This window comes from Helianthus annuus, chromosome 13 (genome assembly GCF_002127325.2).
Source record: "Helianthus annuus cultivar XRQ/B chromosome 13, HanXRQr2.0-SUNRISE, whole genome shotgun sequence".
NCBI classification, from domain to species: domain Eukaryota; kingdom Viridiplantae; phylum Streptophyta; class Magnoliopsida; order Asterales; family Asteraceae; genus Helianthus; species Helianthus annuus.
Genome location: NC_035445.2, coordinates 164,772,209 through 164,785,038, shown reverse-complemented (window position 1 = coordinate 164,785,038; position 12,830 = coordinate 164,772,209). Strand labels below are relative to the sequence as shown.

Below are 12,830 nucleotides of genomic sequence, written 5' to 3'. Positions count from 1 at the left end.
ACTGACTGGGTGTCTGGTTGACAGGACCAAAACGCGGCGTTTTGGTCCGGTCAATAGACCCGTCAGACACCCGTCAATCTTTGTCTGGTTGACCGGACCAAAACGCCGCGCTTTGGCCACAGCTCGACACTGCAAGGCGTGCATATAAGACAAAGAGTCCTTTCTGGGCTAACTATCTACACACCAAGTGTGCAAATAGTCTCCCCCATTTTAAAACTAGATATCATATCATAGAGTTTGAATAAGTCAATGCAAGTGTGTAACAATTTTTTATTTATGTATAAAAATCAAGGGATAACGTGTTTGTTAGAAGCACGAAACGTAGCTAGCATCATGCTTCACATGTATAATTTTTATTATTGGAGTAAATTATGGATGATCATTGAAGCAAGTTATATATTAAAAAAAAACAAAATATAAGATTTAAAGACGATTTTACCTTCAATTGATAACAAAGGCTTATGAAGCTTTTCAACTGCTTGTAATTTCAAGCATTATTGTGTAGAATTTGATGTGAATAATCATCCAATGTCAAAATAATTTAAAATGTTTGCATAACACTATTCATATCATCACTTTATTGCAATATATATATATATACACACACATTTAATACATAGAACAAAGGTGAGATTAGACCATCCGTAGTGGGGTTTTTTGAGCGTTTTCCCCCTAAAAAACGCCCCCACAACGCCCTTTTTCCACCCATGGGGGCGTTTTTTTCAAACAAATTGCTTTTGGCATGCTTTTTTCCACGCCTTGCTTCCTTTTGTTTGTCCGATCACCCTTGATCTTCCCTTTTGTTTGTCCAATAAGATTTTTTGATTTTTTTTTAATTTAATTTTAGTACATCTCTTTTAACATAATGCCCCACAATGCTCACATCCCCACTACACTCATTTTAGAAAACGTCACATAATGTCCCATTGCTGACTGGGCTGCCACATGGCGCAAAACGCCCCAGGGTAGGGGCATTATCACTACACATGGTCTTAGAGATGGTGGAAAACGATGTTGATTGTATTATAGAATCGTCGATGTTCATGCATTCTTTAAATTGCAAACTACTTTTACTATCGTTAGAAAGATATATTGTCTCATGTTTAGAATTATCTTACCTCTAAGAGATATAAAGGTAAACACCTGATTCCCCTCTAAGAGAGGTCTCATATTCGAATCTTGCTTCCACTAGTTTCCTACCATAACCTCTTGAAGACCTTTGCCCAACGTAAGCCATGATTTACCTGATTATATTGGTTAATAGGGGCAGGCTACTGTGAGTTTTCTGGTAACGAATTACAAAAAGAAATCTAGCTTTTGGATAGGGTTCAAGCAAAACACTTCTAGTTCCATTCCACTTGAGTTCTTCAAATCAATTGTTGGATGAAATGACTCACAGATGTTTAATTAGCTGTTGGATGTTGTTACCAAAATGAAATATTTATCTTATTCAGTTGATTTTTTTTAAACAAATGTGTGCCTTAGGTGTTCCTGTTGATGAGGACCCTATGAGCATTGTAATCAAGTTTTTCTTTTGATGGCTTTCACTAGATGCATTGTTTTTCTCACTTTTAGTTGATCAATTTGCGGCCAAATCGTTAGATAATTCTCTCAAGTTTTTCGGTAAGGTTGCGACTAGCATAACGAGATGTTTAAAGGTGCCTTTGTTTATTGTTAGTTTGTTGAATTGACAACTACTGCATCCGAAACGCGTTTGTGATATTTAAGACCTCACGTTCTCGTTTAACCTAATATTTTTTTTCCGTGGACATAACAAAATATTTACCTTAGGTGATATAATAGCACCGTAGGACCTTAGTGCAAAAATGGGTGCTATTAGTATGCAAAATATACAATGTAGGGTTCAACTCATTTACCAAAATATTTACTTGGGTTTTATTTTATTTGTTATGCTTCATTTGATAGAAATTAATATAGATATAGAGTAAGGGAGTGGTTCTAGAGTGAACACTAGTGTATTTGTGAATTGAGTGAATAAATCCTGACCATTGATTTACATCATCAAATCGTAAAATACAATAATGTATTTTCGTCATCAAATCTTGGCCATTGATTTACACTTGTGTATTGATAATCAAGGGCTAAGATTAGTTCACTGGTGTTCACAATCAAGAGGGTTGTTCACTAATGAACCGAACCCTATAGAGTAATAGGTCAAATGGGTTGAAGTCGTCCTAAGTATATGCAAATGCGTATAACCTTCTAAACAGTGGTGGATCGAAGATTTTATTCTAATGGGTTTCTTTTGGTAAATTCTCTTAAATTCTTACTATTTTTTTCTAAATTCTATAAGGTTCTCACTAACTTTTTTTTCCATTTCTAACAAACGCACAGAGTTTTTTAGGAACTCACAAATGTGGATTGGATCTATCCATGCTTCTAAACTGCTTTATTTAAAATGTAAGTTAGTATGATGATAATATGGTTTTTGTAATCTTAGTAGTTATTTTTAAAACTCAAACAGTTGACCCAACCCCTTTATCTTCAATTCCTAAGCTATTAAATTATTTGATATGACCCATTAACTAATTCACCCTTTTTCTATCCTATCTGAAAACAGCCAAATATTTTTATAATACTAATAATTTATTTTTACTATAATCAACTCCACAAAAGGCCGGAGACTTTGTAGGTTCTTTCATCTTTGTTTCTAAAATAAATGACAAGTCTTTCAAAAGCTTTTATATTTTATTGATCCAATGTCATAACCAAGGACTATAACATGAGCCAAGTCGTTCGTAAGCTACTTAAGACAGGATGAGTTAATTTCACAAGAGGGGTCTAGTGTGAGAATTACGAGAAAAGAAACCTATATCATTAACATCTTTTTATTAGTTATTAATATTTATTTTTTAAATAATATTAAATAAATAGGGTAAAAATACTAAAATACCTTTGGGTGACCAGATTTAACCAAAAAAATTAAATGTGTTAGACTTAAAGAACATACCGTACAAGATTTTGAAACATTAAGTACAAAACTCGTCAATTTTTAGGCGAAAAGACAACACCTAAAAAAGGTATATATATATATATATATATATATATATATATATATATATATATATATATATATATATATAAATGACAAAAGTTGTAATTTACTCTTAAAAAATTAATTTAATGTGTTTTTATGTCTATAACATACACATATGTTCGTAAAAAGTAAAAACTTTTAAAATATATGTACAACTAATAAAAATGGGTTATAGACATAAAAACACACTAAAAGTTTTTACTTTTTGCGAATATATGTATGTTATAAACATAAAAAACACACCAAATTAATTTTTTAAGAGTAAATTACAAGTTTTGTCCTTTATCTATATACCTTTTTCAGGCGGTGTCATTTGGCGCAAAAATTGACGAGCTCTATACTTAATGTTTCAAAATCTTCTACGTTACGTCCTTTGAGCCTAACCCAGTTAACCCGGTAGGATGTGGTGGTGGCGGCGGCAGGATGAGGTGGTGGTGACAAGATGTGGTGGTTAGGGTTTTAGAGTTAAGAAATTGCGGAAGATGAAGTGTATATGCATTTTTTGGTTTTATTTATTAAACACTAGGTTATAACCCCGTGTATTACACGGGGTTGAATAAATAAATTTTATATACTAAATAATAAAACAATATATCTTTAAAACCTCATTTATTGTACGGGTTAAATAAATATAATTTTATATATTAAATAATAAAAAATTATATCTATAAGTACCTTATTGTACATGTTGAATAAATGTAATTTTATATACAAAATAAAAAAGTTATATCTTTAAAACCACGTGTATTACACGGGTTAAATAAATGTAATATTGTTTATCAAATAATAAAATAATACATCTTTAAAAACCCTCATTTATTACACGGGTTGAATAAATGTAATTTTATATACCAAACAATAAAAAAAATTACATCTTTAAAAATATGCGCATTACACGGTTTGAATAAATGTAATTTTCTGTACTAAATAATAAAAAAATATATATCCTTAAAAAACCTCGTGTATTGTACGAATTGAGTAAATCTAATTTTATATATCAAATGATAAAAAGTTATATCTTATAAAACCTCATGTGTTACATGGGTCGAGTAAATGTAATTTTATACAGTGAAAATAAAAATATTTATATATTAATACAAAGTTTGGTTTTCATGATAAAAATAGATTATTCTGTTGCTGCAAAATTTGTTAACGAAGTCTCAATCAATTTAACCCTTTATTTAAAACTCCGTAAATGTATAAATGATAATAATATTAGTTAATTTTATTTTAAGTTTTGTAAAATTTATTTTATACCAAACTAAACAAAACATTCAAATATAATTAATTCAAATAAATAATATTATAAATGAGAAGGAGATTAAACTAAATAATAATTATTCATAAGATATTAAACTAATAATATTTAGTAGGAGAGTTATCTATAATATAAGATATTAAATTAAATAATATTTTGTAGGAGGATTATCTATAATTAATTAGAAGAGATTAAATTAAAATAATAATTATCTATAAGAGATCACCTAATATGATGACAAGTGTCCCTAAAGTGGTTTCTTTTGAGTAAAAGAAAACGTAAAGTACACTTAATGCATTGTTTCCCACTTCCACATGTAAAGAGAAGGGTAAATGGTTAAATGACCGTCCTTACTCATAGTTAAAACAAAAGATAGAGTTGTTTATGTATTATCATAGTTTCTACTTAGAGTTAGTTGGGCAAAACGTCCATCTACACTTGTAATATTGTATAGATTCAATTAAAAACTATAAAAAATAATTTATGACACTTCGTATAGATTCGATTAAAAACTATAAAGAAAATAAATTATAACACTTCACTTTCAACAATATCAAGAGAAAAAAGAAAAGAGAAAACATATGGATTTGATTCCCAAGCATAAACAACTTTTATTATATTTCAACTTTTTTTACGTATACGGTTACATTTCTTATCTTTACTTTATCTAAATTTTTATTAATAAAATGTTTTTGTTTAACAATTTCAAATCAAAATTAAATCCATAAATTATAGATTAGATTTAAAACACATTTTAGACTTTAGATTTACAATCAAAATAAAATTCTAATATAATATTTAATTCTTTTTAATTTAAAATTTAAAATTTAAAATTTATTAATAAATTATTGATGCTCTCATTGAATGACATGTGTCATAAATCAGGTTTCTTTTATTATATAGTATAGATATAAATAAAAAAATATGAATTGACCAAAATACCCTTAAGTGAATAAAGTTAACTGAAAATTTTAACCTGGTTAGTACTAAAGAACGTAGAGTGTAACGGGTTTTGCAAATAAAGGATTGTAACTGTAATTATTGAAGTTAAAGGCTATCCGTTACAATTCGGTAAAAACATAAAAGACCAAAAGTGTAATTTACCGACTTCTAAATTTTTATAAAAAAAATCAACTTTTCGTTTTTGTTAATCCTTCATAGTCGTTAGAAACCAAACCTATTTTCCAAAGCATACCCACGATTACGCACGGTACCAAACGTATATCCACCCTTTTTTTTAGAGTAAATTACGTTTTTGGCCCCTGTGGTTGTATCACTTTTACTATATTAGCCCAAAATAAGAATTTTTAACATATCTGCACCCATGGTCTCTATAACTAACCATTTTGGCCCCTAAGTCTAACCATTTTAGCCCCCATGGTCTTTATAACAAACCATTTTGGCCCCCATGATCTCTAGACTTAGGCGCCAAAATGGTTAGTTATAGAAACCATAGGGGCAGATATGTTAAAAATTCTTATTTTGGGCTAATATAGTAAAAGTGATATAATCACAGGGGCCAAAAACGTAATTTAATCCTTTTTTTTAATATTAAAGATCTCCCAAATCACATATTTTTATTTTTAACTCTTTATAAAAACATATAAATTTACAACTTCGATAATCAAAATTATATCATATTATATTATAATTATAAAAGAATATAACTCACATCTTCTCTACATAATTAGTGGGAAATAAATAACATCACATTATGACCATAACCCATATATTAAAAACAACACTTGTTAGTTGTTACTTGTTAAGACTTTCACATGCATATATATAATAACTTGTTTCCTCCTCCTTCTAAACACCATTTTCCGGCTATTATTTTTTATTTTCCGGCGAGTGTGACTGCTCATTTTTAACAACCAAGTTATGGAGACAGGTTATCTCTCTCTCTCCCTCTCTCTCTCTAGTTTTCTCTCTCTAAGTCTCTAACACTCGCGTCGTGTGAGTTTTCTACAGGCGGGGACGGAAGGCTTGAGGTTGCGAAAATCCTTGCCGCCGCGAAGCCTGAAAGCGTTGTTCCGAGGTTGGAATTGACCGGATCCGGCCATGTTGGAAAGTTTGAAACATTTGCTCATTATGTTGGTAAGCTTTTATTTAAATTGGACACAATCACAAATCTAACTATTTTTAAGCATCTAGTTTTGACTCTTTGTATATAGTAAGTATGATAGAAAAATGTGAATTACACGAGTTTAATAAATGAAATAGTAAATAGTAAATAGTGAAGATTTATAAATTGCAACACAATATTTTGAATAGGTTATTTGTTAGTAAATAATAATTAATATATTATGTTTTATTACTATCGCTTTGTTTAATTATACGACTAATGAAATAATAGAAGCGGTAAAAAGAATCATGTGTTCAGAAAAGTGTAACACGTGACACCACTAGTTACTTTTATTTATAACGTATAGAAGATTATAATGAAAATGAGTCGTTTTATGTATGTTTTGATTATTTGTGAATTTGCAGCAAGGCAACTTGGATTTAGAGATGAAAAGGAGTGTCCAAAATTGAGTAAATTAGCATCAGAATATGCGAAAAGCTCGAAAGCTAATTTTAAAGATGACATGCGTGTGTATTTTTCGAACGAAAAAGAAGTGGAAACATTGTGTCAAAAGCTTGATGAAGAGCTTCAAAGATGCATTCTTGGGTATTTTGCATTTCATTGGGGCCAGGCTTCTCTTATGATCAATCAGGTAAAGTTTAAACATGTTTGATGTTGTTTTGATGATATTTGTTATACATGCCATCTTCATTCGTACGCGCTACCACAAAAAACAAGCATTTGCTAGGAAACAATCTTAGACGAAGGCTTCGCTACGAATTAGAAATAAGTTAATAAAATCCGCACCAAATACTTTTTTTAGTTAAGTAAGTTTTTAACAAGCAGTCATTAGAATCATATTACAATCCTTGTGTTGCTCATTAGTCTAAGTATGTGATCTATATGATATATACATAACAAAAGATGTTCATTTTAACTCCTGATTTATTTATTTATTTATTTATTTATTTATTTTTTGTGTGGAAGGTGTTGAGTGATGGAACCGAGGAGAGGAGGCTTAAAGACGTGTTCTTGAAGGGTACAAGGTGCCTTTTCTTATCTTATACTACTACGAGTGGAGATTTGACTTATAAATTCATAGCTAGAAACTAATAGAGCTTCGATTCTAACTCTCTTAGGTTATTTTAGTCTGATCGAACTTGACTTGACTCGGTTACACCTCTAAACCAGATATATCATGTATGGAATATGAATAAGCTATGAAACTAGTGAAGAGTACATAATGATATTTTATTAATTATTTAATCTAAGATATATTGTTTTAAAATTTGATGTAACATTTATAAATATATATTATTTTTAATATTTAGCATTATATATCCTTTTCGTGTAATATTAAAAAGATGGTTGTTTGAGGTTAGGTGGGCATGTATTATTTCATGAATAGATCATCCAACAAGATGGGTAATGGGTATGGGATCCAATTAAATATGGATGACTTTGCTCAAAAAGAATCTATTATTAATAAAAATAAAAGATGTTATTAAAATTTTAGGAGTCATTTTGGACGAAAAAATATTAATTGTGATATTTAACAATTGTAATAATATAAATTTAATGTGTTAGTAAACACATGAGCTATATGAATTGAAATTATATAACTTATTTTGTCATTATTAAAAAGTTTTTTTTAGCTAAAATTAAGGAAAAAAAAAACACTTTAAACAACACTAGTCGACTATCTTTTTTTTTTTTTTCCAAATACAGACTTGGTTTGAAAATAATAAAAAAAAGCATTAAGGTGATTTAAATTTAAAGTATTTATTTGTTAATTTTTCTATAACTTTTTAAAAGTGAGGTATCGAGATATAAGATATAATGCTACACAAGTGTGTAAATTTGTAAAATATAAACATTTTTTAACAGTGGACCACCCACCCATGTGTAATGTGACCATTTTTTTAATGGCACCATAATTAATAGCCCAATAAAACATGTGAATATGACCATATATATATATATAAGGGGACCCGGGGGGTTCACTAGTGATGGGAACACCCAATCAAATCATGCCATGTCAGCACCCAATATTCTAGTGATAGTGATAGAAATGTAGTGGGGGTGGTATCACTAGTGATGGGGATTCCAATATACAAGTATTAATGCACAATGTACAAGTCATACCCTATCAAAACTCAAAAGTTTAACGCGTAATGGTGGTAACGCGTTATGTTTATAACGCGTGGTGAAAGATGTGGCGGCGGTGTACGATTTGAGTTTAACGCGTGATACTATATGATCACGCAGGTGCCCCGTGTGCTCTAATAAGTTAACTTAGAAAAGCTAAATCACACACAATATGCACATTTTTTTACCAGTAAAAAATAGAACTCTGCGTTCCTAAACATTCATTAACATGTTCTTTCATGTACATGTGTTTATGCATCAATATCAAGTAATTTTTGTAATACATTCACACGTAAAATGGACAATATTAACAATTATATAACGACATAAATGTTAGGTATGTTTTAAATTTGATATATTTTTAAATAATTTATGTTTTTACATGCATGCATGTTCATTTATATCTATTAAATGAACGAACCACATAAAAACATATTAGTCCTAACGAACAAGGACATTCACGAGTGTCCATATTGAATGGTTACAATTATAGGGGAATATTTTTTGAAAAGAAATTTAATGTGAGAAGAAAAAGAAGAAAATGCATATTAGTAAAATACTATTTTCATTTATAACTCATATCATTAATTTTTCTCTCTTTAATTAATTAGTCAACTAATCATTAATTATTTTACATATAATCTACAAAACCTACACATATAAAAAAATTTCTACATATACCCTACACATTATAGAATTTTATCCTACACAACCAACATTTATCCTACACACCTTGAAATATATCCTACATAACTCGTAATTTATCCTACACAATTAGTAATTTATTCTACACATTAAATTAAATTGTTTTTTTAATTTGGAAAAATTATATATTTTGAAAAGGAGTTACAATTTTATTTTAGTTAGTTATTAAAGGGGAAGAATATAAATTAATGATTATGTAAGTTTACCAATATACCCTTATATTGAAATTAAATGCAAATATTAAATGAAGTAAATGAAGCATTCTTATCGGTTGAAACTTCTTTTTTCTTCTTACAAAAAAATCTTCTCATTTGAACCTTCCACTACAATTATAATGCATTTAACGTTAATATATATGTATATATATATATATATCTAAATAAAAATGGATACTAATTACTTTTTAATATTTTTATTTTAAGATGCTTTGTGTTAATTGGATTGTTATGTATATGTAGAGAGCAAAGATTTGAGAGGGTTACAAAGGACTTAAAAGTGACAAGGAAAATCGCAATAATTCTGGAGGAAATGAAAGTGATAGGTGCTAACTCCCCTAAAAATGGCGATGGCAATGCCGCCTTCACGGAGGTGTTGGGGCCGGTGGCTCATAGCGACAGAAGCCCGGTGCTTCTCTTCATGGGTGGTGGAATGGGCGCTGGCAAGAGCACCGTGCTAAAAGAAATCCTTAAAGAGTAAAATATTTGTTTTGTTAGTTAAATATTTAATCTTTTACCACCTTTCTTAACTTATATCTTGTTTCCAATAGCGCATTTTGGTCGGGTGCTGCGGAAAATGCGGTGGTGGTGGAAGCCGATGCTTTCAAGGAGACCGATGTGATTTACCAAGCATTGAACTCAAAGGGTCATCACAATGACATGCTTCAAACCGCCGAATTGGTGAAATTTCTCTCTTTGTGCTTAAAAAGTTTAGTCTGACATGACCCAAAATTTTTGTAACTATAAAAATATCGGGTCGGGTCAATCTGATTATATGCACTATTACATAAACACCCATTACTTTTTTAACTATAAAATGTATTTTTTTAACTATGAATGGATGTAAATAATTTTAGTTTGATCCATCTATGATTATATGCACTATTACATAACCAACCTTTGAGTCTTAACTATGAATGGATGTGAATAATTGTAGTTTGATCCATCTATGATTATATGCACTATTACTTAACCACCCTTTGAGTTTATTTGAACTGTCTTCGTTTGAACCGTTCAGTTTCCCAGTTGGACTGGCTGAACTGATAAACTAGACCGGGTGGTGTGATTGGATTCACTTTATAACTTTTACTACTTTCAATTTATGATTTATTGACCCGCTTACTACTTTAGACTCTATATGTTGTTTATTTAAGACCTCGTATTTTGTTAACATTTCAAATGCACAACAAAAGATACAATGTGTTCATATTTTGTTTCTAAACTAGTTATATAAATTCCAATTCTATATAATTTATGATGTCGTCCTGACTTTTGAAAATGGTTCGATGGACGAACTAGGAAGAAACCTTTTTATTTTGTTTAGATAACCTTTTTGGTTATGAAAAAATTGATCATGACAATGTTACATTTTATATAGGTGCATCAAACATCTACGGATGCGGCTTCATCAGTATTAGTAACAGCGTTAAATGAAGGGAGAGATGTGATCATGGACGGGACATTGTCATGGGAACCATACGTTGAACAAACAATTGCAATGGCGAGAACCATTCATAAGCATCGTTATCGCATGGGCGTCGGCTACAAGGTCTCAGAAGATGGAACCGTCACCGAAAATTATTGGGAAAAGGTAGAAGATGAGGTTAAAGCAAAGAAACCTTACAGAATTGAGTTGGTTGGAGTTGTTTGTGACCCCTTTCTTGCAGTTACAAGAGGAATTAGGTACCATGCTATTGATTATATTATTATTAATTAATATGTATTTTAAACTAGATATAAATTATATTATAAATATTTTATGTATAATGGTGCAGGAGGGCTTTAGCAATAAACAGAGCGGTGAGGGTTAATTCACAATTGAAATCACACAAGAGATTTGCAAATGCATTTCCAAAGTATTGTGGTCTTGTTGACAATGCAAAGCTCTATTGCACCAATGGTATAGGAGTTCCTCCAACTGTAAGTTTTATTTGTTAATTCATATTATATGTTAATAATGATATTGGTGTGTAAACGAGCCGAAACGTTCATGAGCTATTTGAGATCGCTCGTTATAAGCTTAAATTGAAATGAGCTTAAATGAGTTCAATCCCATGCTTAAGCTTCTATAGTTCTGCCCATGACATTATAGCTTAGTGGCATCTTGGGGGTGGGATAAGGCTTAAGAACCATTTAGTCCAAGGTTCGATTCTCACAAAGAGGTTTTTTCCCAGATTTATTGGGTTTCCTCCTGAATTATTGTATAGATTTTATTGCCTAGTGGAGATGGATATGATCGGTTGGTTCCGCTAATGGCACGATGATACTTTAATGGTCTGTCAGTAATCCAAATTTGTCGTTAAAAAAAAAAGCTTCAATAGTTCTATTAGAGTTCATTTAATAAACAAGCCCAAACGCAACATAACATTTATATAAATATAATAATTTTTAGTTAATATAATAATTATTTTACATAGTAATAAATATTATTATATTACATGTACTTAATCTTATTTGGATACTTAAAAAATTGCCGTTGATGATTCATGTAAAATAATATTGTTATACGATGTGTATAAATTTATGTTTTATTTTCTTAAACTATGTAAATAACCATTTATTGTATCACAACTTGTACTAAGCTTTTTGTTGTATTCACTACTTAATACTTAATTTGTTAATTTTGTTTATCCTTTGCTTAAAATGCAGTTAATCGGATTTAAAGATGGTAGTAGCAATCTACTTGTTGATCCAGTTCAAATCAAATGCTTGGAAGCATTAAGAGAAATTAACGATCAAGCGGATTCCATATACGAGCTTTATGCAGACCACAAAATGTTAACTGATAATAACTCGGTGTGGAAAGTACTTGTCTTAAAGACGAACAGAATCGAAAGTCAACGTGATTTGAAATTTGTGATTGACAAAATCGAAAAGTCAAAAGCTTAACATGTATTCTCGAAGCTTAATATGGATTTGTCGAATGCGTATTTGCAATAATAATGTATTTAAGCCACTTCCTCTAATTTATTTTATTATTTATGACATAAATATAAGTTTCACTAAATTCACGTTTTTTTTTTCTTTTAACTATCTTCATTAGTCTATGTTAACTTACTTATACTCAGAAGATGTTAATTGAAAATGGTTTATGGTTAAAAAAAATATAGACACCCTAGGTTCAAGGACATACAGGAGAGAAAGGATAAAAAAAATCTAATGTGACGTTGTTACGAATGAGAAAATTAAAATTTTGTTTCTTAAACTAATAATTAAATAACTAGGGTCTCTTTGGTATAGGCTAATGGAATGGGCAAGGAAATGGAATGGACGGCGTAATGTAATGGACAAAGGAATTAAATGATCATTACCATTTCACCATTTCATGGTCTTGTTTGGTTACTATGTGGGAATGAAATGAATCATTACCTTGTGTTGTTT

At 30.0% G+C, this 12,830-nt stretch overlaps 1 protein-coding gene across 1 annotated transcript; it reads left to right on the top strand.

Annotated features, from left to right (window-relative positions):
• The first annotated feature begins 6,055 nt into the window (after positions 1-6,055).
• LOC110900220 lies at positions 6,056-12,415 on the top strand. Its single transcript, XM_022147126.2, has 9 exons — positions 6,056-6,207; positions 6,288-6,413; positions 6,807-7,033; positions 7,369-7,427; positions 9,693-9,926; positions 10,001-10,130; positions 10,828-11,132; positions 11,225-11,369; positions 12,099-12,415. The coding sequence occupies exons 1-9, from the start codon at positions 6,198-6,200 to the stop codon at positions 12,336-12,338; spliced, it is 1,476 nt and encodes a 491-aa protein (XP_022002818.1). The 5' UTR covers positions 6,056-6,197; the 3' UTR covers positions 12,339-12,415.
• Positions 12,416-12,830: the final 415 nt, after the last annotated feature.